Source organism: Oryzias latipes, chromosome 11 (assembly GCF_053564925.1).
Source record: "Oryzias latipes strain Hd-rR chromosome 11, Olatipes_Hd-rR_3.1".
Taxonomy (NCBI): Eukaryota; Metazoa; Chordata; class Actinopteri; order Beloniformes; family Adrianichthyidae; genus Oryzias; species Oryzias latipes.
Window position 1 is genome coordinate 19,724,716 of NC_136247.1, and position 27,856 is coordinate 19,752,571.

The window sequence follows — 27,856 nt, forward strand, 5'->3', positions numbered from 1 at the left end:
TTTCTTGTCCAAGTAGCTTTTTTATTAGTGTTATATTGATCTGAGCTCAGGTGCTCACAAAAAAACAAAAACATGAGCTTTATGCCAAAATAATAAAACCCTGGTCATTTCCAGTTGAGGAAAATGATCATAACATTCTGATTCATTTCTTTTTTTTTTTAGATTAAAGAAAAATATGAAAATAGAGTTGAAGTACAATTAGGCACACTATTAACACATACTGTACACAGATATGCACACATTTTCATTATTACATATTCATATACTGGGGTTAAAAAAAAGACGAGCCTTCCTGTATGGAGAGGTGTGCAGAAGTTTTAAGGTGACATCATGGGATTGGCGATCCTTTAAGTCGATCAGAGTCCACCAGCGCGGCGGGAGCAATGCCGCAGTCCAGGGAGATGCGTCTGAAACCGGCGGAAGTGGGACTCCCACCTTTGCTACAGTAAGTGCTAATCGGCATCGATTCCACCGATCCGAGTCCCTGTGGAGCCGCTGAGCCCATTTTAGAAAGAACTTTGTGTAAACGCGTGAAGGGAGTCGGGGGTTTCCTCGCACTCCGCATGGCGCTCCCAAATTGCCACCAGGGAGACAGGTTCTCAATTCCCGTAGCCCAGTGAGACTAATGAATCCGCCGTGACATGGAACGTCCTCAAGCACTGCTTCAGCAACACCCGAGCATATTCCACCAGAGCGGGCAGTGAAAAACAGAAACCCTGCACTCCAAAAAGGAAACCACAGACTTATAAAACAAGTCGGTAAAAAAAAAATCTATGACAGCGGAATGTCAAGTTCATGGGGAAAGAAGGAACTTTCAGAGACTCCTTTCATGGTTTCTCCAATAAAAATATCATTTTCACTACATGATGGATCAAACTGCACATGCATTAAAGGAACAAAGAATTTATATTGCACCAAAAAAAAACAAACAAACACAAATCTTAAAGTAAAGTTGATGAGGGATCCATCTACTGGATGTATGTTTCCTTAAAAGTTCAGTGGTGTGAAGGAGAGCTCCCCCTGGTGTGCAGGTCAGTAGAAACTGGTTCTAGGTTTAAGGCTGCTACACAGTTTCTGTCTGACTGAAGCCTCTTCATGCTAAACAAGCAAACACACACACACACACACCCCTTTCTACACAAACGCAGTACATTCAAGAGCGGGCCTCCCACAGAGACGCACCTCAGGTTGTCCTTTCAGGGATATTTCTACTGATTGGGAATGACTGGGTTCATGGAACCACTTGGTCATTGTTTCCCTGCTGCTGAAAGAAGTCAAGCAGCTCAAAGGAAAAGTCAATTATTCACCATTTCATACAGCTCTAACCTCAAGACTTTAACTGTTAATCATGAGATCACGGATGCTCGACCATTTTTATCCCTTAAACGTTTAGGTAAAAAATGATATTCAATCCAACAGTGATGTGAAAAAATACTTTAGCCTAATTGGTTAAAAAATAAGTTTTTTTTTTTCTTTTTTAGGATTGAACTGTGTTAAACACCATAAAAGGAACCGGCAGCTTTTAGCCTAAACCATTATTCTGATGAGTCAAAAAGTGAAATATCCCTTTAAAGCTTCACCTTCTCGCAGGTTAAAAGTCTCCTTCAAACACAGTGTCTAAGAGTCAGAACAGAGCAGGATGAGCTTTGGTCGTCACGGGTTACGACAGTAGCTTAAAGGGGATGTGCCCGTTTCTATGGGTTCACTCAGAGGAACCAACAGGAGAAGCTATTAGGATGGAGAAGAAAAATCAGACAAAAAAGGAAAATAAAACACTTTGACGAACATTTCTTTAGACAAGTTTTAGGATGTGAGTGCGATTTTTGGTTGTCCTAAAAAAAAAAACATGAGTAGAGAGCTTCTACAGAAAGAGGCCAAGTTTGATTACAGCTGAGTGGGAGGGAGAATTAACTTGGGAAGATAAGGCAAGGTGTGGATCTACGCAATCTAGCCCTAAAAATAAATCCAAAACATTTGTGTTCTGCTCTTTGGACCACGAAAAAGCAGCAGCGCCTCACCCGGGATAAAGCTCCACTTAAAACAAACAAACGCAAAGAATCTATAAAAACTGAAGACTGCCATGTTCAGTCTTGGTGCAAATGATAGGATTTGTGTTCTTCACAGGGTGACAGACAGCGAGGCAGAGGTGCTCGTCCTTCGACTCCAAAGAAAATATCAGCTGGACGAGTGGAGTGTTTTTGCCGACAGGAATGTGCAAGGAAAGAGGACGGGCGGAGGTCGCACGCACGCACCTCCCTGTTCACGTCAACCCTCCCAGCCTGACCCCCGGCGCCGGGATGACCCCTTTCCCTGTTGCATTGCTTCTCTTCCTGTCACCTCTTCGCAGAAGAGCATTTGAGTTTCTGGTTGTATCTGTGGATGCGCGGAGAACGGGAGTGCAGCTTCACAAAGAGCTCGGGGAATTTGTACTGCGGAAACATGGTCTCCAGGAAGCCCTCCAGGAACACGTACACCAACCGCCGGTTCATGGGTTGGTACTGGAACATGTCGAAGACGCGGAGGATCCCCTTTCTGGTGGTCTCTGCTCCAATGATGTGTTTCAGTTCATCTGAGACAGAATACAGCGTAATCATCAGCTGATGTTAACCCTTTAGCTCCAGCGTCTACAGACTTTGACTACCGTAGCTCTTTAAAAGCAGATGTTATGCAACACTTTACAGTAGTGAAGTGCTAACGCCATCAACATAACTCAGCTGACTCTGACATGGGGCAAAGCTGCAACAGAATCCATTGGGATCAAATGTATCACATAAATGATCAGCGAGTTAGGGTATGTCAAAAAGCACGTGTTGTGTATGGCGGGGACACATAAGCAGTGGACAAATGTGTTGGGTGAGTGAGATGGGACGTGGGTCATAGAGATAAACAGAAAAAAAAAAAAAAACATGGAGTTGGTGAGTGTAATTTCACCTGGCATGATACCCAACAAGCTGGTCTTTGCTGCCACTCGCGTCCTCATGCGGATGCTCTTGTCCCGACGGGGCGGGCTCTCAGCCAGAATGCCATTGGGCCAGTAGGAGTCCCTAATCACAGGGAAACATACTCTGAGTTAACAAGTTGCATTAAACCAACCGGGGAGTTCTGCTCTGAGTGATTACCTGAACTTCTTCACATATTCTGCCACCTGTTCTGGTGACGTCAAGTAGTCTACATGATCTACAATTTTCCTGCAGAGACATATAAATGAGGATCAACAGTGTGCTCTTTTCAAAGTGTTCACTGTATGGCGAGCTGCTGACCTGTTGATAGTGTCTCCATAAGTGGCTCTAATCAGCTGCTGCAGAAGGTTCTTGATGTTCCTGCGCAGCCACTGGTTCTTCTCTTTGAGGTCAAACACCTCATCCATCAGCAGCAGCATCACCCGTAGTGGGATGTTGTCATCCACCTGAACATAAAGAAATCATTCACTGTACAAGAACTGGACTGAGTAACCCCTCCCCTCTGGTGTTCCAAACAGGAAGTACCCGCTGGCTCCAAGAAGCCAAAATCCCATAGACTTCTATTGAGAAATGAACAGCTGTTACTCCGTCATTGTATTGGTCAGAATAACCATTATTCATTTGCTACCTTTTTTTGAACATTTCTTGCAAATTCTCATTTTTTGTAATACTTTTTTTTGTAGTGAAAGTTATTCAAGTTATAAACAGACCAATCAGAGTTGTTGCCATAGAAATGTTGACACGTCTTGATCAATCTGTATCACGGAATTGACTTCATTTGGTTGGAGCCTTGAATTTTGGACCTCAAAAGTATACTATTTTCCCAGTTTATACTTCAAAGCAATTTGGAATTGCTTGGATCGCATTGGTCGCAGGGCCTTCGAGCAGAAGCTGATTCCCAGTCGATTCCCAGCCGAGCGCTGGGAAGAGTCACGCCTGCTGATGACATCATCTGTAACTGGGCAGTCGCGAGCGAATCCAGCCTACGTTGGTACGAACTAGACCGCGCGGTTCTTGATGCGACTGATGCGATGGCTGATCGCTGTGAAGTATAAACCGGCCTTAAGGTGCAATTCAAAGCTGTAATCTTTTTTAAGAACTGACAGTGTGCCTCATCTGTTGATCAATTCTGGTTGTGCTGTTGCAAACAAGGTTGTTTGTTTTTTTTGCAAATATGCTAATGACTCTTCCATACAGCATCTCCTTGTGCAAAGTGCGCTGAATGGTTGAACGATGCACAGTGACACCATCTGCAGCCAGATCACGTCGTAGGTCTTTGGAGCTGGTCTATGGGTTGAGTTTGATTGTTCTCTCCATCCTTCGCCTCTGCCTATCTGAGATTTTTCTGGGCCGGTCACTCCGGGCCTTTGCCTGAACTGTACCTGTGGTCTTTCATTTTCTCACTTTATTCCTCACAGCTGAAATCTCTTAGCAAGCTTTTTGTATCCTTCACCTAAACTATGATGTTGAACAATCTCTGTTTTCAGGTCATCTAACGGCTGTTTTGAGGTTCCCATGTTGACATTCTTCATGGAAGATGCAAAGAGGAGAAAAACTTGCTCTTGGCCACCTTAAACACCTCTTCTCATGATTGGCTTCACATGTGTATGTAGGTCAAGGGGTCAATGAGCTTGTGATACAAGTTTTGTGTTCCAATAATTATTGCTAAAGGTAGTCAAATCAATAAAAAAACAGGGGCGCCCAAATGTACGCACCTGCCTATTTTTGTTTAAGTAATTATTGCACCGTTTCTTTAAATCCAATAAACTTCACTTCACTTCTCAAATAACACTGTGTTCATCTGATATATGATACATTTAACTGAAACTGATGATCCGAACAACCAATGATTTATGAAGAACAATCCTGATAATTATCAGGGGTGCCCAAACTTTCTCATACCAGTGTATGACATCCTTTTGAAAACAGACCATTCATTGCACCTTATGTTCACCCTATAGTGCAGAAAATACGGTAAGCCGGTTTCTATGGGTGAAGCCAAAGGTTGAAGCACACAGACTGGTGACTCACGTTATCGTCAAGCTGAGCAGAGACCCGACAGTGTTCTGGGTCAATGTCCGACTTGGGTAGGAGTGGAGGCACCTGCGGATCAAACCAAACTCAGTTATCTGGTTAGAGGAACCGCGTCAGGAAAAAAAAACAAGCGTTTGCGGCTTTACCTTCAATACTGACTGTTTAAAGTCTTGACCGATTCTTTCAGACATGCGACCCATGTTGTCAGAAACTTTGGTCATTCCCTCAGCCAGACTATCGGGCAGAGATTTCACTGCGCTGGAGACATTCCTTATGGAGCTCCGCAGGGGATTTACAAAGGTGTCTATCTGAAAAAGCAAGAAACAAATACTTTAAAAAAATGTTACAGCAGTAAAAATTGTGACCAGGATTTTTCCAGAAATATTCGTATGTTAAAAAAAAAAAAAAAAAAGTTTAGAGACCTTGCGTGCAAATTCTCCTTTGCCTTTACTGTACGCTTTGTTCTCCAGGAAGTCGTAGACATAAGGAATCAGTGTTGGGCAGGCTTTGACCATCTCTGGGTTTAGCAGCAACTACAACACAAGTTACAGAAAGACTTAACAAAGGGCTACAAGAATAAAAAAGATAAAAAGACACACTAAGTCGTTACCTGAAGATAAGCATTCAGGTCTTTTTTTCTCTTCTCCAAAAAGTCCCTGTCCATGTTGTTGAAGGTTTTCTTTCCTGGAAGTTTGAGGATCGACGCCAAGTTCTCAAACTAAAACAAACATATAAAGGTATTTAACGAGTAACGGTTGCACCCTCTTAAACTAGTTTGGTGGGACCTACTTACCTGTACTATGATTCTCATATGGAAGTCATGGAAATCGGAGTAGCGGCGGTACGTGATCCAGCAGTCCTCATTGCCGTCTGAGTTGCGTCTGAACACAGTGATGGTGTACAGCGCGTAGGTCTTACCGTGATCGTTGCAAACCCCTGCAGCACCCCACAATCCGGGAAAACAAGTATCAGCTAACAACCGTCCGGCCACACATCCAACAAGTGGAGAGAGGAGGGGTTGATGAAGGAAGCAATGTAGGGGGGAAAGAAAAGTGCCAAGTGTGGGGGGGGAAAAAAATCAGCAACAGAAAGAACCAAAAGGCGTTGAAATGTGGTAATAAAGGGGGCAGCGCCGGAAAAAGAAAACCATTACAGAATGAAATGAAGAAGGCAACAGATGTGCGGATGAGTGAAGCTAGCAGGTGAAAAGGAAAACAAGCAGTGAAACACTAAAAGAGGCTTTTGAGTGTTATACAGTTAGCAACATTTTGTGCGAACCGTATATTTCGGAGTATAGGTCGTGGTGTTTAGCATAGTTTGGCTGGGGGTGCGACATTGTAATTTCAAAAAATATATATGTCCACGTGTTCATTACTTCTCCACTAACAACTGCTAGAGGGCGCTGTTTTAAAATCGACTACAGACAACAAGGCAGAAGAAGAGCCAGCCTGGTGGAACACGGTCCATGCAGAATTCAATGTAAATTCTCTGGTCGAAAACCTTGTTTTATTGTATTCTTTTCTTGGCTCAATCTTAATAATCTTCGTAATTCTGAGAAGCAAAACAACAATCCAAACCTTGCCTGAATGTGATAGATTCAACATTTTCACGTAAAGTCTAACCTCCTAGCTTTGTTCTATTTCTATTCTTGTTTTTTTATATATAAGTTGTATTTGATATTTGTAATTGTGTTCTTTTTGCATCCCTGAATGTCAATCACTGTAAAACGGCACAATGTGCAATAAAGTTTGTTAACAACAAAAAAAGGTTCAGAATTCAATGGATTTAGTGAGTTTAAAAGTGATACAAAGACTTGTCACCATGTTTTTTTATCTCATAGTTATCTGAATAATTATTTATATGCTAAGCTATTATAATAATTATTATTATTAGATTCCTCCTATGTTTCATGAAGCTAAGTGTGTTATGGTAGTGAAGTGTGCATAAACTCAGTCTATTATTATCATCTGTTATTACAATTTACCTTTCAAAATAAAATGTCTGTTCTTGGTCCCGAATTTCGTTGCATAAATTTCTACTAAAAGTCCGACTTTTATACATGTTTTTTTTCTTCTTTATTATGCATTTTGCGACTAATACTCTGGAGTGACTTATAGTCCGAAAACTACAGTAACTTCTTAAATTTGAATTAGTTTTAGTAATATTTTAATCCAAAAATTTGCTAACTTAATCAAAGACAAAAGCTATCAACTTAGGAAGGAAAATGTTTTAAATTAGCCAAAATGTCTAGTGAAACGTTTGTACAGTGATGAGGTGTTGAATTTACCCGTGTCAGAGATGAAGGCCTGTAGCTGCAAAAAGTCTTCATGGCAGGAGTTTGAATAGTCGTCTAGACACTAAAAATAAAAATAAAAAAGACCAAATAAACCAACAATGATAAATAGCTAGAACTTAAAATATTGTTGTCTCTGCATCTTAGTTTTACTTTTAATAAAAAGATGATCCATTTTTGAACTTACATTGCAGCAAACAATTCTAAATAGTCAAAAATTAAACCAAAAGCATTTTATATTTAGTTTTTTGACCAGTTCCTGTCTTAAATCTTAAAAGACGTCTTCAAGTTGTACATCTTAAAGTGAAACCTTAAATCTGGATTTGAAAAAACAGCATTTGATCAATTTGTTAGCATTTAGTGAAGTCCATCAGTGACTGTTTTCTGCGTGGAAACAACTGTGTCTCTATTGCTCCTGGAATAATTTTCATTTTACTCAGCCTGACACAAACAAAAATCTGTTTGTTCTGTCCGACTGCAGATCAGAAGAAAAAAATCTGTTGAAGGGATTTTTATGGGTTTGTTTAATAGATGAAACAATGCAACTTCTTCATTCCTCACAAATAAAAACTATCTGTTGTTCCAGGCTTTCACAGCAGTAAATCCTAAACTATGACTGAATCTAACTCCTCTGTAGAAATGCACAAAGACCCTCTGGATTAGGGGTGTTGGAAAAAATCGATTTGGCAATATATCGCGATGTTTTATGTGGCGATATTTGTATAGATTCAAAATGCTGTCAAGACGATATTTATTTAATTATATATTAGCGTTATATATGAGCACACTGAGCCTCTTTGAGCAGCTCTACACCGCACAAGAGCACTACAAGAACTCAGCGAAAAGCATCTTGTTTTGTTGTTATGAGAGATGAACTACTTCGTTTTTACTTAAGATGGGTACCGAACCGAAACTCTGTGCCATGTTGCTGCCAATATCATATAAAAATGCAGATTGCTGTGCTTTTTAGCGGTTCAGACAAAAACGAATGAAGCAATGCAGCAGTGCAGCGGCTAATGTACGGAGCCTCAGGCAAAATGTTGTGCAGAATCTCCCAGCAATAGATTGTAGTTCAGCGACCTGATGGATCAGAGTGATGTGTACAAGGCTCTGAAAAAAGGCCAACGTCGTGGCGATGAGCAGTGAAATCTGCGTTCACTTCCACGTGTGAGAAAGCAGAGCTGCAGCTGCAGAGCAGACTGGAAATAAAGCATCTTTGTCACATTAAAGCAACTGTCCTTCACCCTGTCATCCTGCTTCATCATCAATCTTTAGTATTTCTGGAAATCATTGATGTTGAGTTCCCCCCTTCATTTATTTTTGAACAGTTCGGGCTCCTGAAACGTTTAAAAGTACTGGAGAAGCTACATTAAACAATGTTGAAAATAAAAAGCACTTTATTTCCTCACTTATACTTTTAGAAGCCTCTAAAGGCGCATTCCTTTTATTTTTTTTGTTGCTTATAGTGAAAATATTTTGCTGTGGAAATCAGACAACGTTGACTGTTCCCTTTAAGATCAAATACTTCTTAATTTACCAAAATAAAAGCACTATGAATTTGGTTTGGTAAAAGCAACTTATATAAGAGATACAGTTGCAGTGCTTAACATTGTGATCATTAAATACAATTAATTTTACCATTTTATTACAATATTACAATATTACATATTACAATGAAAGGCGTATTAATTTTTCAGATAGAGTTTTTTCTAAGTCATACTCTTAAAAAAAGAAAAAAAAAGGAAATGTATTCATGTACAACATCGCGTTATGTCTCGGCATATGTATCATATGTAGCGCCAGATTCAAACCCGGGCTCTGGAACATTCCAGAGGTGTTTACACACATTTATTTCTGTGCTTCTTCTCTAGCTGTCAGTGAACAGAATATCTCCCTTTGTAGCCACATATTCAGACTTTGATGCAACCCAGATCAAACCCTAACATTTTTTCACAGTAAGGTTTGTGAGTTTGCACAGAAAATAAGAACAGTGTTGCTAAAATAAATTAAAAAACAGAAAATAAAATGTATTTTTCATCATTTTGTTTTAGACCATCTTGAAATTGCTTTTTTTTTGTCTGTACAACAAATATTCAGCAGTATAAAACAAAATTAAGGCGAGTTGACAACTAACCAGGTTTAAGCTTCCAGTGGGTGAGCCGTTAAAGGATTCTCCCTCGCCGTCATCAGATCCTCTGTAGCTCGGCTCCTTGAGCATGTCCAGCTCTGCCAGCATGCGTACGTACAGAGGGCTCTGCTTGAACGCTGGGTAAAAGCGCTCATCACGTAGCATCATGTCGTACACCTGTCACACGGGGAACACTACTCGTCAGCGCGTACAACAAAAAGTTGGGTGAGTCTATTTTAGTAAAGACCATCTAATGTTTGAACACCTTTCTCTGGATTTCATCAAAGATTTCAGGTGTGGGGTCATCGTTTTGGAGCTTCTCCCCCAGTTTTGTTATTAATGTTTTGTCAACTTGGACCCTGGGAGATGCCTGTTAGCACACAGAGAAGATAGAAACTTTATTTTTTAAAGCAAATATATCTTAAACTGAAAGAAGTTGATTAAAAAAGCACATTTAGTTCGACAGCATTCCATCTCTCCTACCTTTTCAGAGAGGTATTGTTCATAAACACCTAGAGCAGCAGCTTTCAGCAGCCCCTTTGTGGCGCTGGGCTGCTTCTTGCCGTCTTTCTGGCAGCTCAGCATGGCCTCCAGCTGCTGCTGGGCCGTCACCCTGTAGCCCTCAACAGTGAGCCAGAAGAACAGCTCCGCCTGAGCACCCGCCGCCTGCATAAAGTCTGGAAGCACAAACAACGGTCCACGTGGTACTCGTCATCTGAGGTGATGAAGTCAAAGGTCAACAGTTTCTGTTGGCGAACAGCAATTATGGCTGAAGAAACAGATTTTAAACATCTTTTTTGGCAATAGTTCTCAGATTTTTAGTAAGGATGTCCCTATCAGGTTCTTTTCTTTTTAGTCCCAATCTGATTCTGAGTCCTTTGACTTTGAGAATCTGCCGATCCAATTATTTTTTAACACATAAAAAAATGAACAATAAACTGATTAAAATATTTTAAAAAAGCTTTAGTCTCTTCAGAGCTATTGAGTATTTTTGATCATATGTAATTCATATCCCCCTCTAAAAAATCCTATAAAAAAATATTTTCTTTCAAAATTGTTGTTGTGGTATCAGTTTTTTTTTAGGAGTTTTTCTTTACCGAGAAGGAAGGTCTCAGGTTAGTGATGCCCAGTTAATCTTCATTTGTTTAGATAAAGTCTGTTTAGTTCTTCTATGACGGATATCTTATACAATTACCGGCAAAAAGCCCATTGAAATGACTAATGCTGTAATAGTGGGCTATATAAATAAATTGAATTGAATTGCAGGGCTGTACGGTGGGGCAGTGGTTAGCACTTGTGCCTCACGGCAAGAAGGCCCCTGGTTCAAGTCCCGGCTGGGGGACCTGAAACAGAACATCATTTGGGGCACCCAAATATCTATATTTGGTATTTATCTTTATATTAAAAGCCATTTTTTATAGTAAGTAAAATAATTATTTTTGAATTCATTTATTAAAAGTAGTATATGAAAAAAAAGAAAGAAAAGAAAATGGGACTGTATCATGAGTCTGGTAGGCGGAACCTTCGGCCCTCTAGCAGCGCCTCCAGGTGGCTGAAGACGGATCAACTTCCTGTTTCCGTTTAGAAGAACTTTGGAGAACAAAGTGAGCGTTCCTGTGGTTCCTGCTTTTAGACTCCTTTTTATTTTACAGGTTAGTATTTGGTCTAAGACCTAACACATGAAAGCCCTTAGCCCAGATAATTTCCAATTTGCGCTTTTGATGTAAATCCGGAAAGTTTAATTGATTTTCGGCGAGTAACAGCAGGAAAGCCGGCGCTATAGTGTTATTTTGTTTGCAAGACAGACTGTTTATAGCTCGTGTTAAAGGCTCGTGTTTGAGCCTGGAAGTAAGAATCGGCGAATATCTTGCTAACTTTACCGAACTGTTTTTGTGCATTTCCTGTTCAAACCGCTGCTGTATTCTGCAGCATTTTGTTGTGATCCGTTCAGGATCTGCAGACTTCTAGTTGTGCATTATTCGAAATAAGCCTGAAATATACAGCGCTGAAAAAAAAATCCTGTTGGTCAGAGACAACGTCCAATTCCTGAATCTATGTGATCGGTCCTCCTATCATGAGATCATATTGGGACATCCCCTAGATTTTAATAATCCACCCTTTTTTTTAGATTGAAATTGAGAGAAAACAAGAATAAAATAATATCATTATAACTTTAAAGTTGCTGGCTGTTTTCTGAACAAGATCTAAAGCGGCCTGGCTTAGGTTCCAGTATGCGTACAACTACACACACCGTAATCTGATCTGTAAAGTGGAGTTAGCTGTCCTCTTTGGTCACGAGGGACTGAGAAGCATGTCAGGCTGCAATAAAAAGTCTGGATTTTATGGTGATAGTTTTTTTTCTTTTTTTTAAGTTACCCATAAAGAACTGCAGTGCAATGTTATGGACGAGGATGTGTTCCAGAGGGATCACACACAGCTTCCCAAAGTTGGCCGCCAGTTTCAAGGCGTCGACCTCCTACAGAGAAAAGAAGCAGTATGAGATCCAGAGGAGATCCAGCTGCAGCAGCACAGACTGAACAACATTTATTGTGAGAGCATGTTCATCTGGATTCCCCAGTACAAAACCTGTCTCACCTTCCCAGACTGGAGTCTCTGGATCCTGGTCTCACACACCTTCTTCACAAACAGAAGACTGTTAATCTGGTTCTTGATCACATTGATGTCTAACGAACACAGAAAACAAAGAAGACATCAAATCAGGCTATTTTTGCCCAAATCCATCCGTGCTTTTATCTCTAAAAAACACATTTGTGTCGAGGAAAAATTGAAGCTTACCATCTCCAGCAGTGTCCAGAGAGCGCAAGTACTGCAGCTCCTCCAGAACCTTGTCTTTAACTGCCTCCAACTCAGTAGGCTTGTCTGTTAACTTCAGAATGTTCATGAAGGCTTCATAGTTACAGCTGGAGTCCCGAATCTGGATAAATAAATCAACAGCGTGTCTTATTCTGATCTAACTGTTTGGTTTTCTCTGGGTTAAACTGTGGACTTCTTACCATCCAGATGACAAACTGGTTGATGTAATCTGGGTCGCTCAGCTGGTTGATCAGAGGCAGCAGCACACCGCACGCTAGAACTTCCTGAAACAAATCAGGACAAAACTGTTTTATTACGTTTTTTTAAAGCAGCACCAAATTACAGATGCGTTTGTGCACTTACCCTCAAAAAATATCTCATGTTTTTGTTGTGGAAGTCTCCAGGAGGTAGTAAAAGATAGAGAAGCAACTCGCACAAGTCCCGAAGAAAACCTGAGACACACACAGATCATCAATCCTTCAAATCAAAGCCATTGGAACGGCGGGAGAGAGCACCAGTGTTTACCTTCTTCATCTTTGTGTGAGGTGCACACCATGTCTCGACAAACCTTCCTCTCCATCTCCACCTCTGCCTCGAAGAAGGAGTCGACCAGCTCTTCTGTGGTGTCCCCTGGTTAGATGACAATTTATGTTATTATCCGCACCCCTGAAAAACTTCTCAACTGTACGCCGTTTACATGCACTATCCAATCATGATCTGATTTCTAGAGTTTTCAAATGACATGTGGACAGGATAATCCGCCGTCCAATAAGTAAGAGATAATGCCAGATGAGCTGTCCACACGCAAAGGCACATTGAACTCAATACTTTTACCAAAAACATTAAAGACCTCCGCTCATAAAAGTGGCTAAAAGGATAAAAGTGTGCCTACTCCACTCCATTCTGATGCATCCACTCGTAGACAAATAGATCCATATCCGTCTTTGTTTTCCCTCCTCTACGCTGGAATTTGGCTCTAAACTGTACAACTGGATAGCTCCAAAATTGCTCGCCATTTATGTTGCACCGCTAACATTAGGTTGGGGGTGAGAGGGGCTGTGTGGTAGAAAGTGTAAACAAATGGATGATGGGATTTCAGTGGAGGCCTACGCCACGCCAGCAGTCCTGCCCACCATTAAGAGGCAAGTTTCCAAGTTTTTTTTTTTGGGCTAAATGCGGCATAATCAGAATTGAAAGACCACAGGGAACACTTTGAAAATAGATCAAAAGATGATCAGAGTGGGACTTGAATGAGAAACAAAATGGGTTTAGATCTGGACCTTTTCCTCAGTCTGCTCTGAATTGCTCACTTCTAATTTCTCTGGGTAAATCTTTTGTGGTTGGATGTTGTCCCAAGCACCTCTAAGTTGTAAATATGTCCAGTGTGAGTCATTTGGCCTCGAACAACCTAACATTCCCAGTCAGTTATGCGTCAGACAAATGCCAAGCTCAATGTGCTGTCTGCCTGCTTTGAACCACCGGTAGTGGTTGAAACCAGGAGGACTGAATTCATTGTAAACATACAGCCAAACGGTGGCAGTTTTGACTTCAACTGTACGAAGCCCATCGAGACGACTGTTGTTGTGAATTTGGGCTAAACAAATAAAATTGAATTGAATTGGAGACCCTGGAGAAAAATAGCATGTCTGATATTGTCTGATTTACTTTGGAGAGTAAAAACCACCAGCTTCTCATAACCAGACTCATCCTCCGGGTTGCCAACATCCTCTCAGAGATGACAGATGTAGTGTTGGGCAGGAAAAGTCCAAATATTATCAGTGTAACTTCTTAGCTTAGACTACCCTCTTACTGTTGCACACAGCTGAAACAGCACCGCAGTGTTCATTTCACAATAAAAGCAGTTTGATTCTGGTTGGTGCCGCTAGGTAAAAGACCCACTGCCATGAAAATCATGTTTTTTGTGTTCTTAACACAAGAAAATGGGAGATTTTTTTGACAATGGAGAACATGTACAGAAAAAGAAATTTATGAGGGGGTGGGGGGTTTGATCTGCACCAAAAGTCCCACCCACAATTTAGAGGTGAATTTCTGATGAACTACTGCTGCTCTGCAGAAATTATGTCCTAGAAAACGACACAGGTTTTTGGATTTTGGCTAAAAACAGCAAAATCCTAATTAGAACCGCACCGGGAACACTTTCTATTCTATTCAATTCAACTTTATTTATATAGCCCAATATTACAACAATAGTCATCTCAATGGGCTTCATACTGGCAATTGTATAAGAACAGAAAGGAAAAAAATCCCAAAAAAACAGATTCCAGAAAAAAAAACCTCATCGGTGGAGGACACTTCTTTTCATTTTGGAACTCCTGTACTTGGTAAATTCCAGTCAGCTGTGTCCAGCTTCATGACAGTTTCCTGTAATGTAATAAACCAAGTATGCGTAGATGGAGGCATGCCAAAGCAGCGAGTGAGAGAGAAAGCATGTGCGTACTTTGCTTGTCCTCCCGCTCAGCCAGGCGATCCTGCGCTTTTCTGAAGACACGTAGATGTGTGGCAAAGTCGTCCACCAGGCGTGTAGTGAAGTAAGGCTGCCAGTCCACTTCTTTTGAGCTTGACAAATAAAAAGAGGAAGTTTACTTTCTGAAAATCATTCATAAAAAAAAAACGCCAGACCTTAATAAGGTTCTCCTACCGTGTGGAGAACTGGATGAGGGCATTCTGCAGTGTTTGTCTGATCTCCAACAGGAACGACTCATCTTCACTCAGAGTGTAGTACCAGTACTGAATATAGTCTCTCAGTGCAAACTGGATCACCTAAAAACAGTTGGAGGGAACATGCAACGGTGTACTGGTGAATATAAAAAGAAAACTGCTAACATCTCAAATGAGGATCTTGGCAAAAAAAAATCTTTATCCGTTGAAAAACTGGACATGTGGTGCAGTATGAATAAACCCCAACAGTAGAAAAAGAAGTGTGTTCATACAAGCAAATGCAGAGATAAAAATGCAAACACTATGTGCCAGAAAATCAAGGCGTGACGCAGACTGAGTTCCGCTGGTCGACATCTCAAGGTCCACATGCAGCTGCAACAAGCACGCATTCATGGGAAGAGCATGGAGACCGCGGCAGAACAGTCAGCATCATCTGACCCTCACAATCTGCTGTGTCTTCACTTAAAACACTGAGGTCAAAACTCCAAGAGGTTCTAAAGCCACAGAAAAAAAAGGCTAAAACTAGCAAACAAAAGCTACTAAACTCAGATTCCTCATCTGTTTTATTTACCAGTTAATTAACTATTAACTAAAAAACAGCAACGTTTTTCAAAAGTAGGTTATGCTGACGTAACTTCGAGAGAAAATATCTAATCTCTGCAACAGCTGAGATCAAAGACAGGAGCCAAGACAATAACAATCTAGGTTTGGTTTAGTTAAACTTTACACACATAATGCTTAGAATGTGTGCACTGTCACTGGCAGTAAACAAATAAATGTCAAATGTAAGAGGTCAAAGGTGTAAAACCGCTGTGCAAAATAGGTTCTTTTACCACCTTGTCATGATAATTGTTAGATAATTATTAATAAATGCTTGTCATGTTTAATGTTTGGAGCCGGCATATCAGCTCACTAAAACCTATTTACAGATAGCACCTCTTGAAAGAGATTTCTCCACTAGACTTCCAACACTAAACCGTCACCACAGTGAGGGTAAAGAGCGCAAAGAACTCATTGTTGGGGCTGTAGATCGTTACTTGTGTCTTTGTCACAACTGCTCTAATGGGTGGATACGGGCTGGTCATGGCAAACACTTAAACAAAAAGTAGGGGGGCAAATAGGTAAATGCAGGCTCGTGCAGCCACCTTATGGGACATCATGAAAATGGAACGTAGCCCTGTTGTGCGTGTGGTAAGCGTATGGAGAAGTATTTATAAGGATCATTTCAGTTGTACACCCTTAAGACGTACAGGTGATGTTGTCGTATGGTGCCCTTGCGCTACACTCCTGTTGTTAGTAATGAGACAACCTCGCGCAACTACACGCAGTGTGGAGTGTGCAGGTGATGCGTATGTGTAGAACAGTAGGATGTCCACACAAACTACACTCTGATTGTCTAATGTCCTCATTTCTAACAGCCAGGGTGCATGCAAAGGATGTAAAAGGAACACTCACTTCAAACAGCACCAACTGGCTCCCTGCATCTCACCTTCTTCACCCTTACTTTCCCACACGTGTTGTTTAAGTGTTAACTACGACCTATAACCAGCACGCATGTAGAAATGTTTATGAACACTTTGATATTTCCTGCGGGCTACCTGTGTGTCCCCATTCAAGTTTGCCTATTGTCGCCCACTGGCAACCCGTATCCATCTTCAAGGGCAGTCGTGTCTAAGGCATTACTAGACCATCCCAAAACCCGCAGCACTCATAGAGGTCAACCCCCCCACACGGGTGCATATGTATATGGCCTAACTCAGTACTGTTGAAGACGAGTCAAACTCACTCACCTGCTGTAGTGGCTCATCAATGAAACTGGAGCCAGTCAGTCTCCTGTCAATCTTTATAGGCTTCAGCTCCAGCTTCATCTCATCAAGTGTCTGCCAAAGACAGAAGAGCAAACAGGATGGACGGAAATAAACAAAGTAGATGTTTGCCATGCAGATCTATTTTAACATAAAAGGAATTCCGTTTTTTATCTGTGCAAGTGAGCATGCATATTCTTTAATGTGTTCTGTTTTAAAATCCACTAAGTTTCTAAAAAGTCTTCTTACCTTCAGAATACCGGGTTGTGTAGGTGGCAGGTATGAATGTTCGCACTTTTCCAAGTGTTTCTCTGAGTTTATCTTCCCGTAAAGCAATGTAACCGCAAATCCCCTGGGAACAAAAGACGTTTATTGAGAGGAGAAGACATATAGCAGTGTAAAGTGAAGTAGTGCTGCTTACCCTCCAATGAAGCAGAAGATATAAAATGCCAGGTAAAATATGGCGAAAGGTCCAAAGGTGACAAAAAACAGCACAACTCCAAGACCCCCCCATCCCCAGATGGACAGACTGGCCTGAAATGAGCAAAACACCAAAGTGTCGACTTATTTGGAATTCAAAATTAACAAGGAATTGCAAATGTTTAGCTGCCATTGCATGTTTAAATATATTAATATTTTATTTTACCAAAGTTAAATTAATTCACAAGTTGATTTTAAAACAGTTCGCACCTATGTTTCTAAAATAGGGAAGGGAAAACAACTTTGAAAAAATAAAAATCAGATTTAAAAGACAAATTTGATTGCTGCTCTGAACAAGGTTTTTTTTACTGAGACAAAAACGTTTAGAGGTGAATTTCATCAAATTGAAAATAAAAGAAAAATAAGAATAAAAATCACCAAACAGCCTCCAAATATTAACAGAAATTCTTTGTAAAAATACTAACAGAAAACAAACATAACTTCACCAAGAAAGTGAAGTAACTGAGACATAAATGTTTTAATAATTATCTTTATGAGGAGACGTCTCCTTTACCAGTTCGGTCAGTTAATTGAATTATCAACATTTTAAGCCTTTAAAATATTCCAGTGAAAATGTTTTGTGGCATTTTTCTGGTGACAGAAGATATATGTAATTAAAATTAATCCTAAAATTGCATATGAGTATTTCTTCATTCAAATCGTTGGGAATCAGGAGCGGACAACAGAAATGCAGTTTGAAAAAAGCTTGTGGTTGTTAAGTAGAAAGTACGCCCTGAAGCTCCCTGCTCCGCTCCATTATGGTCCTCTTGTAGAGGACTAGATCCATTTGTGTCTTTGTTTTCCTCCTCTGTGAGCTGGAGTCTGGCTAAAGATTATACAGATGGATATCCCCAATATTGCTTGCTATTTCTGTTGCATTGATAATGTTAGGCTGGGGGTGTGATGAGCTGTCGCCAGCAGGAGAGCGTGTAAACAGAAGGGGGGGGGGGTGAATTTCTGATGACCTCCTGCCGCTCTGCAGGAACTATGTCCTAGAAAACGACACAGGTTTTTTGATTCTGAGTAAAAACGGCATGATCATAGTTAAAAGACCACTGGGAATGCTTTGAAAGTACCGTAGATCAAAGAATGATTGGAGTCAGACTTTAACTGTTTTCACAGTTGTTTTTACATTTTTTTCCTTATAAGTTTGCTTGATTTTTCATCAGGGGAGTACATTGTTGAAAAAAGCATGAAAAACCCTGGAGGAGCGAGATCACAAGACTAACTCAATGAGAAACTGTGGTGTTCCACTGTCAGATGAAGAGTCAGACTAGTCTTTTTTGGAAGGGGGATTTGGTTCTTTCTTGTCGTATCCTTTAGTTTTCCTGTTATTGTCAATGCAGGAACCCAAACTCTAGTTTCCAGTCAATCCTCTCTCCGACCAATCTAAGGAAACTGCTTCACTATTTTCTACATGTATTTCTCATTTTTTCCATGCTATCCGATGGAGAGTTAACAAATCTATTCTGTCAAGCTTTTTCTTTTTTTTTCCGTTTAAATATAAACCTGTTACAGCACACCTCCCTGTAACTGGTAAATGGGTGACTCAATCTAGGTCACACACCTAAGCAAGGTATGCCAGTTTCTAATCCAGGTGCTGGCCGCCTGATTATGCACAAAGCCATAATCCAAACACATCTCTTTAGAATTAAAACATGTTACGCATTCTCTACAAAACACTCCCAATTTACCGTACCTGCAAACCCCCAAAAAGTGAAACACTCTGGATCCATTCACGTTCCTTTCTTAAGTAAGAATCTCCAACCAGGAGCCAGAAGGGCAAGACAAGGCCTCCCCAGGACACTTCCTTATTGTTCTCAATGCCACAGGCAGCCGTGGTTAATCTGATAACACACGACACCATCTCCCAGCAATGTCACATTTACACATGATAGGTATGTAAGCTTCAAGATAAAAGCTGATTGTCAACATACTGACAGTCAGTGCTACTCAAATATAAATTAAAACATTTGAAAATGTTAACAGAAATAAGTCAGACTGTTACTTGACAGAAAAAAACAACAAGAAAATACAAAAGAAGATGGCAAACAGTAGAAAACCAAAATTAAAAAGAAATGAACTGATTTTTTTTCATACAGTAAGCAACTTAGATCATTTCATATCAAAGATAAGATTCTAATAAAACTCTACAAATGTGTTACAGCTCATCATTTCCACCTACTGTGGTTTGTTTCACAACACAGGAAAAACTACTACTGCACACCCATCGCTGACTAGACAGATAGCTAGAGAAAGAACAGCAGAACTGGATTTAAAAATGCAGACGGTAGTTAAAATAACAACTAAGCGTTAAATAAAATACAAGATAATGCAACAACTACATAGTCTTTGAAAAGATAAACAGAAAAAAATCAGCATTTATTTTAAAAATATGAGCAAAAACTAACAAATAATTGTACAATTGGAATTATTGGATCTAAATATGATCAAACTATACCAGAAAAGGCAGTATTTCGTTTTGTTTTCCACTTGCAAAAAGGCACACTCTTGTTTTGATTATATAACACATCACAGTTTATTTTTGTCTAATTATCTGGATGACTGCAAGCACACTGAGGTTTTTCTTTTCTTATAGTTTTAACATCTTAGGTGTTTTAGATTGGTTAAGGCACAAGTCAGCAGTGTTTTATAGGTTTGTTTGAAATTCAGCCCAGATGATAACCACAGAATGGTTGTCTTCCATCAAAAATAAAGCCAAATTGATTAGGGCCGAATCTGAATTTCCCCCTACGGCTTTTCTCTACCCCTCCAATTGTAGGGGCATTTGAAATTGTAGTGGTGTCCAAAATGCTTTTTTATGGAGGAGTGGTAGGGACCAGCTTAGGGTTAGTTACCCCACCGCCTGTAGGGTGATCCTCAGCAATTGTGAGAGAAGGAGAAATGAATTTCTTTACTTGTTTCATGATGAGCGATAACTTAGGTTTTCCATATCTCTCCATTTGGAGGGATAAATGTAGGGGTAGGGAGAAGCTGTGGGGGTAGGAGAAGAATTCAGATGTAGTCTGTCTCAACCCCTTTTGACATTAATAAAACAGAATAAAAACACAAAACTATCTGTTAGAAGAAGTCAAACATAATTAGATTAGTCATGATCATATGGTGGGATTAGGTAAAGAAGTTTATTTCATAAAGTTTATTTCTATTGAGAAATAAACAGCTATTACTCAGTCATATTTGTCAGAGTGACTTAACTCGTTCTTGTTAATCCTATTTTTTTCCACAAAATTCTTCTGTAGTGCAGGCAATTCATATTACAAACTGGCCAATTAGATGCCTCAATAAAGGTATGTGGTGCCCGCTGGTGCCAATGTTGAACGTTTAGAACGTTTGACAGATTTTGTGTGGTCTGCTTTGAAGTGGAAGGGTTGTGGACTTTAACAAGCTCACTCCATATTGGCAAGATTGTTGGTTTGCCATAGAAACGACGATTATACCGATTTGGACCAATCACTGGTTACTGATGACGTTTGGCTCTAACATGGTGTCGCAAAAAAAAAGGCGACTAAACTGACATTTAGTTGGGAATTTACGGGAATATGAACTGTTTAGAGACTGTAGTTGATTATTAGAATATATTTTTACTACATTTTCGTGTGTAGTCAAAGGTTTTAGAAAATATTAAATGTGTTTTCTGCACCCTTGTTATCTTTTCAGGTCGTAATATGCCTCACAATTTAATGACGCCTAACTAACCAAGGGACAAATGCAAATTCTGTTATTGACAGTGTTTAAAGGTACATTTTACAAGAAACAGGTGTTAACAGTGTTTTATTTTTTTAATTATCTAAAACTTAAATGATTTTCAGATTTAACATCACATACAAGTAAATAGTTAGTAGTTCTTTTGTTTTTAGCTAAATGTAGTTTTCCAAAAACTAAACAAATCTTATTTCAACAGCTTCTCCAAGCAGAAATCAATGTAAGAGCTTTTAGCAAGGCTGTGCCTATAAGACAGCGAGGTTTGGCTGTGAAGAAACAGATGGTAACTGACACTTCTGAGTCATTACAGCTTACACAGGGTTTAAACCATGAAGCATCTGTTCTGATGATCAACACCCAGGCCCATTGGGGATTCACACATTACAGCATTTTGGCAAATTCCCAATTAACCCAGAACCGAACATAAATAAAAACAAAAGAAAAGAAACAAAACTGTGAATACAACAGAACCAAAGTCTTGTGACATGAACAATGTCTTGAAATGTAAACATGGGACCATGCAGAAGTTGGAATGACTTCAGAAACTTCCATCCTGCTATTGTTATCACTACATTGATCAATAATGTATTTGTTAAGTCCACTTTACTTTAAAAATATTTCTCTTTCTTTGTTCGTAGGTATGCATTAAATTTAGACATGCAAATATGTTGATGAAAAAAGCAAAACAAAATGATCTAGTCTGTTCCTAAATGTGCATTACGCAGTGCAGGAAGAGTTGCTCAAAAATTGATCTATTTTTGTGACACAGTGCAAGCTCATGAAAGCTAAGCTGCAGGCTGGATCACTGACGTGACGGGGTAAAAGGTTAACTTAGTTCACCAAAGTCCTGCTCTCACAAATCCAGGGTTAATGCTCAACAGCAAGAGAAAGTACAAAAGGGCCACCACACCACACTCTTCTAATCTGAAAGGATCTTTAAAAAAAGCACAACATTAAATAAAAAACTAAATATTACTTTCCATATGACAAGATATTTAACCTGTAGTTATTAACAAGCTTTTATCTCAAAGAGTTAGCATATTTCCTAGAATTGAAAGCAATGTGAGAATAAGTATCCTGCCCATAGAAACAATGAGACAGCTCTAGGGCTCAAACCCAATCAGGTAGTTGGGAGCCCAATCCAACGAGCTACAGTAGTGAGCTATAATGTCTTCCATGCAGTATTTAATCTATTTAAATTTGACAAAGCAAGATATTTTTCAAGTATTTTTTAGAAGATTAGGTTGAATTTCATTATGATTTACTGTGGAAAAATATTTTTGAACAAAAAAAAATGTACAGGGCGTAATAGCAGAGATCTGTAATCTCTATAAGTAACAGCCATATTTCTTCAGTCTATCATTAGGCACTTTATGATGCATTGTTTATGCAGCCATTGGCTGAAATCCCAACAGTTTCTTTAATCAAAATCATCATCTAAAATTGGACAGCCTCTCAATGAGAAGGAACTCAAACTGAAGACACATGACAGAAAAGCCAGGTGGGATTCAGGTCTGGTGAGGTTTCTTAAACCCAATATACCGCCTACACTATCACCTGAGATAAAGATGAAGTCAGCCTCATCCCATCTTTAACACACAAACTGGGTTTCTGATGATATAGTTTCGCATTAAAGTTGGAAGCTGCAGACTGAAAATAAATATCTATCTAAACCTAATAGTGCTGCAATGTGTGAACTTCATTTCCATCTCAGCATATCCAAGACGTACCGTAAATACAAATGGACACACTTCCACAAAGAATAAGGTCTCAGCAGACGTTTACAGAGCTTAATTCTTGAGAGCTGTCTGCTTGTTTAGCAGGGCAACTACCTTAAATAACTGGAAGAAAGAAGGAGAGGCGTTCTAGATCTCAAGAAGGCCTTACGTGATGGCATCCTGGCTCCAATGTCAGCCCACATTTGAATCACAGGTCTATGCTACTCTAGAAACCTTGGTCTCTTATTAGATGAGGCCCAACAATTTGTGTCACAACATCATATACTAAAAATGTGTCTCAAAGACTAGGCTTAGAATAGGCTTAGAAACGAAGGTAAAGCAGACCAAGATATAGCACCAATGTTGCATAATGTCTTAGCTGTATAATACCTAAAACACTTACCTCTGGCATAATCATGTACCAAATTTTGCGACGATACGGAACACTAAAAGTCCTGTAATTTATTCAAATATGAATTTGGATTGTGTTAACTGATCCTATATCAAAATGGGGTACACAATGATAAAAGAAAATCTGTCAAATTGTTGTAGTATGACTTAACTAGAAAGCCGCACCAATTGATCTATTGTTAGAGCAAAAAGGCTAGTCAGAGGTCTTGTGGAGTGATATGTACTGGACTTAAGCATAATTGTTGTTTTATATTTACTGTACTACAACTGAACAATGTTGTGAGTTATTGTGAATAAAGATTTATTCCCTCTCCTGTGAATGCCTAGCTGTTGCAAATGAATGAGGTGCACAAAAATAACAATGCAGTTTGCTAGGAAACAGAGAACTTCCCATCAACCCCTCTGACCAATTTTTAAAAACGCAAATAAAATTATGTATTAATTCATCCAATATATTAAAAACTTTTTTGGCAAGAATCTTAAGAGCTTTTTTACTTTTACCCATTCTTTGTCTTTCAACTGCTCCCTTTAAGGGTCACCACAGCAAATTGTCCACCTTTATCTGATCCTATAGTCTTTTCCTTAATGCCCACACCAACCATTGATGGCGTCACCCACCCTTATGTCCTTCTCGACATTCTCTTTGAACTTCCTCTAGTTCCTCTAAGCCTCTTCCCTGTTATATTCAACCTCAGGATCCTTTTATCAACATCGTCTCTATTCCTCCTCTCAATATATCCAAACCATCTCAATCTGATTTCTTGCATTCATCTCCAAAATATCTACCATTATCTGTTCCCCTGATGGATTCAAAACCTATCCTTTCTATCCCTTTTCCATCCCAAAGAGAAACTCAGCATCTTCATCTCTGCTACCTCCAGCTCTGCCTCCAAAACCAACATGGCTGCCCTCACCAAAGTCTACTACTCATTTCCTTTTATTCTTGATGACACTCTTTAGTCACTCATCACACCTGAATCATTTCTCCGCCCTTCCCAACCTGCTTGCAGACGCCTCTTTACCTTTTCCAGAGACGTAATACTGCCTCAACTTTTGTAAATGATAAAACACATAATCGAATAAAGTTATAATCTAATCTAAAATGGGCACAAGATTAGTTTAACTCAATCTATTTTAAAAAAGACTTTGGAGTCTTAGTCTAACAATTTACACCTTCATTCTTGGATTCTGACTCCTACAGAAAAACATAACAAAATATGAAATATTTACGGTTTTGATTCATATTACACTTTAAAAGACTATTGCTTTGCTTTAGGAATTTTGCTACTACTATACAGGTTTGTGAACGCAAATGTTGTCTTTCTTTTAGCTCCCAAAATGACTTTCAAACGATTTAAATTCCAAGCATTCGTTGATGCAACTCATTTACTTGTGGACAAGCTGTCCGAGTTTGTCGGTACTGTGCAATCAATGTTCAGTTGGCCAATTGATCCACAGACAGGACTACCACAACACAATTCTCTTTACAGCTTGATGGATAGGGGATCCCTGTGGCTCATCTTGACTGTACATTGAACAATAGTTTAAAAAAATTGTCCAGAGAACTACTACAATACTCATTGAAAAATACTGTTCTAGGACATAGTTACTGCAGAGCAACAGGAATTCATTAGAAATTTTCCTCTGAATTGTGTGTGTGTGTGGGGGGTTACGGATTATTGGCGTGGCATAAGCGCCACTTTCCATCATCCCTTTTTTTACAGTTTCCCCCTCTAGCTTACAGCCCCTCACAACCCCAAACTAACAATACCGGTGCAACAAAAAGGGCGAGAAATACTGAAGCTAATCAGCCATACAGTTTTCCGCTAGATGCCCGCTCAGACAAGAAAAACAAAAGCCTGGTTTCCACTGACTGGTCTGGTAAGGTCCGGTCCGATATTTTAAGAGGTTTCCATTGTAAAAATAGACCCATTAAACAGTGCTGAACAGTACCTCTTGGGGGCCCCCCCATCGGTTGTGGATCCATTGAAACGGGAACGAAACGGGTGGGGAGGAGCCGCTGTAGGCACCCCTTGATTAGCAGAAAGTGATGACTACATTAGAAAGCGCCAATATAGCGCTCATTTCCAACATTTAAAAGTATTCTTAGTCACCCACAATCTTTTTTCAAATAACACTAAATTCCTGTTATACACGATGTATCAGAAGTAAAGCAATAAAAATATGAGCTGCTGTATGACCTCCTGCTAGGCCTGCACAATATACCGCAAATTTATCGTTATCGGAATATCAAGCAGTGCAATATCCATATCGCAAAAGTTAGCAAAAATCGCAATAAATGGTTACCTTAAATGTGCTAAAACAATCCTATGGCAGCTTGAAGCATTTAACGAATCAAATAAATCCATTTATGCATTTGACCAATTGGATGGACCCTTTCCAATGTTGACCAATCAGATGAGCCCTTTCATGTTAGATGTTTGCCTCCTACATCAACGAGGGTCATTTGGAGTATCATTTTTTTAAACTGTTGCAATGAGATGGTAATGATGTTCTTGGTTGTTTTGCCATTTGTTTATATACCGCAAATTATATCGTTATCGCAATATTGATCACTAATATCGCACATCGCAAGTTTTGCTCATATCGTGCAGCCCTACCTCCTGCTGTTGCTTTTATTGTCATCACACTACAATGACGCTATTACAGGTGGCGGTCTACACCAAGCATTCACCATGAAAACAAACCGCTCAGTGGAAGCGAAGCTTAACTGAGTCGAGACGATCGCCAGAATCAATAGGACCGTATCGTAGCACGCCTTATGGTACCGTACCGCTAAGTGGAAACAAGGCTAAAGATGTACATGGATCTGGTCGTCTTCAAGGTCCGCCTGTATGTATAAGAATGGAGCGGAGCATCGAGCTTGAGATCCACCAACTGTAGCACCTACATCAATACTACAAGCTTTTTCCTGGGAGATTATTTTGTCTGCTCCAGATTTACAATTCGAAAAAATAATTTCTCAGAAATGCAATTTTAATATTAATTTTCTTTATATGCGTCCTTTATCAAGATAGAAAATGCCACAATGAAGCCTCCTAATAGACAAAATGTTATGATTTTCAGAACTCAAAGATGTATGTAAAGCTGTCACATTGATTATTGCAGTCATATGATTACTTCAAGCTATGGAATTTAGTAGTTTTGTCTGCACAAAGTCGGGCGGATAAATCAGCATTGGTCACGTGATGGACGTGGTGAATCAACGTGAATGCAAGGCTGACTTAAAGAAAAAACACACAAAGAATAGCTAAAAACAAAATTTTACTTATACTGCAGAAATGAAACTAGGAATAAGGAATAATAAGATATATGTTATGCTTCGTTTTAGAGAACCTAACTTTTTCTCAAGACGAAAACTAAGAAAAAGTCCTACTAGTAGTAGTTGTATTGTAACCTGCTGCCTATACGACCAACACCTCGGCTTTACGCTTTAACATTGCAGCTTCTAAAGCCCAGCTCACCTGTATGTGTTGTAATAATACAGAAACTCGACACTGCCAGACTTTTATCATCATATGAACACATGATATTACCGACACAGTCAGTGTCCTGCTAATCCAGAACGAACTGTCTGTTGACACAGTGCCGGTATTATCTAAGCCCCTTAGATGTATTATCCGGGACTGACCGCCACTTCTAGCTGACAGGCTCTCTGGAACGCCAGTGGCTAGTTCCGTTCTCTCCCTCGCCTGACAGGCTCTGTTTACCTGTGGGGCTAGCACTCAGGCGCTAGCTGCGTTCTAGCTAACTAGCCTCGATCACCAGTGGAAAACACACGACTGTATCTCAGCCGCGCCAACTTACCTCAGCTAACATGATCTAATGGCTGTGCACGCGGTGGCTCTGGCTAACTCCACCACATTGTAACAAGCCAAGTTGAGGCAATTCTTTCCGCTGAAAGCAGTCTCATTGCAATGCTCCGTACTCTCTCCGGAGCGTCGCCATGTTTGTAAGATTTACATCTTGGGTGTCTCGGCTCTGGAATTCGCCGTGTCATTGGCTGGAAGGCGATGACGCAAAAGGCAGCGATTATCAAGACTGACGGACCTAAAAACGTTTTTATTCATGCAAGTATCGCATCATGGAAGGAGAATTTGATTCTCAAATTTGTCTAATTTGTAAAAGACAAAAATCAAGCTGCAGTTCATTATATGACTTGACCTTTACTGAAATAAGTAAACACAAATAATATGCAAAGAAATGCAATACATACATACATACATACATACATACATACATACATACATACATACATACATACATACATACATACATACATCGAAGGAAGGCAGATACATAAGTACAAACATACATATGTAGACACGTTCATGCATGCATGCATCTATGCATACCTACATACATTAATACAAAAATACATACATACGTTCATGCATGCATATATACATACTTACAGACGAACATAGGTCGGTATTAACATATATATGTACATGTATGCATACATACATACATAAGTAAATTTGTACGTACATGCATTACTTGCATGCATACATACATACATACATACATACATACATACATACATACATACATACATACATACATACATACATACATACATACATACATACATACATACATACATTAGAACATGCGTGTTTGCATCCATTCATACAAACCAACATACGGACACACATAGGTCCAAACCTATGTATGTACGTATATGCAGGCATGCTCAAATGAATATGTTTGTACATATCTACGTACATACATATGTACAAACATATGTACATACATATGTATGTTTTTTACATAGGTACATACATATT

The 27,856-nt window shown here is 39.6% G+C and overlaps 1 protein-coding gene across 2 annotated transcripts; it reads right to left on the reverse strand.

The window, feature by feature from the left end:
* On the reverse strand, positions 1-27,094 carry snx13 (sorting nexin 13). 2 transcript variants are annotated; one of them, XM_023959801.2, is made up of 25 exons: positions 26,874-27,094; positions 17,135-17,247; positions 16,963-17,065; positions 16,699-16,788; positions 14,889-15,010; positions 14,688-14,806; positions 12,755-12,859; positions 12,593-12,681; positions 12,430-12,513; positions 12,212-12,350; positions 12,011-12,099; positions 11,792-11,891; positions 9,899-10,092; positions 9,681-9,785; positions 9,422-9,592; positions 7,282-7,351; positions 5,788-5,930; positions 5,605-5,712; positions 5,417-5,527; positions 5,141-5,302; positions 4,992-5,063; positions 3,261-3,406; positions 3,120-3,188; positions 2,932-3,044; positions 1-2,569 (listed from the first exon to the last, which is right to left on the reverse strand). In XM_023959801.2, the coding sequence occupies exons 1-25, from the start codon at positions 26,883-26,885 to the stop codon at positions 2,334-2,336; spliced, it is 2,865 nt and encodes a 954-aa protein (XP_023815569.1). In that variant the 5' UTR covers positions 26,886-27,094; the 3' UTR covers positions 1-2,333. The 2 variants fall into 2 exon arrangements, with proteins under 2 accessions (XP_023815569.1, XP_023815568.1); XM_023959800.2 differs by having other exon boundaries at positions 5,788-5,966.
* Positions 27,095-27,856: the final 762 nt, after the last annotated feature.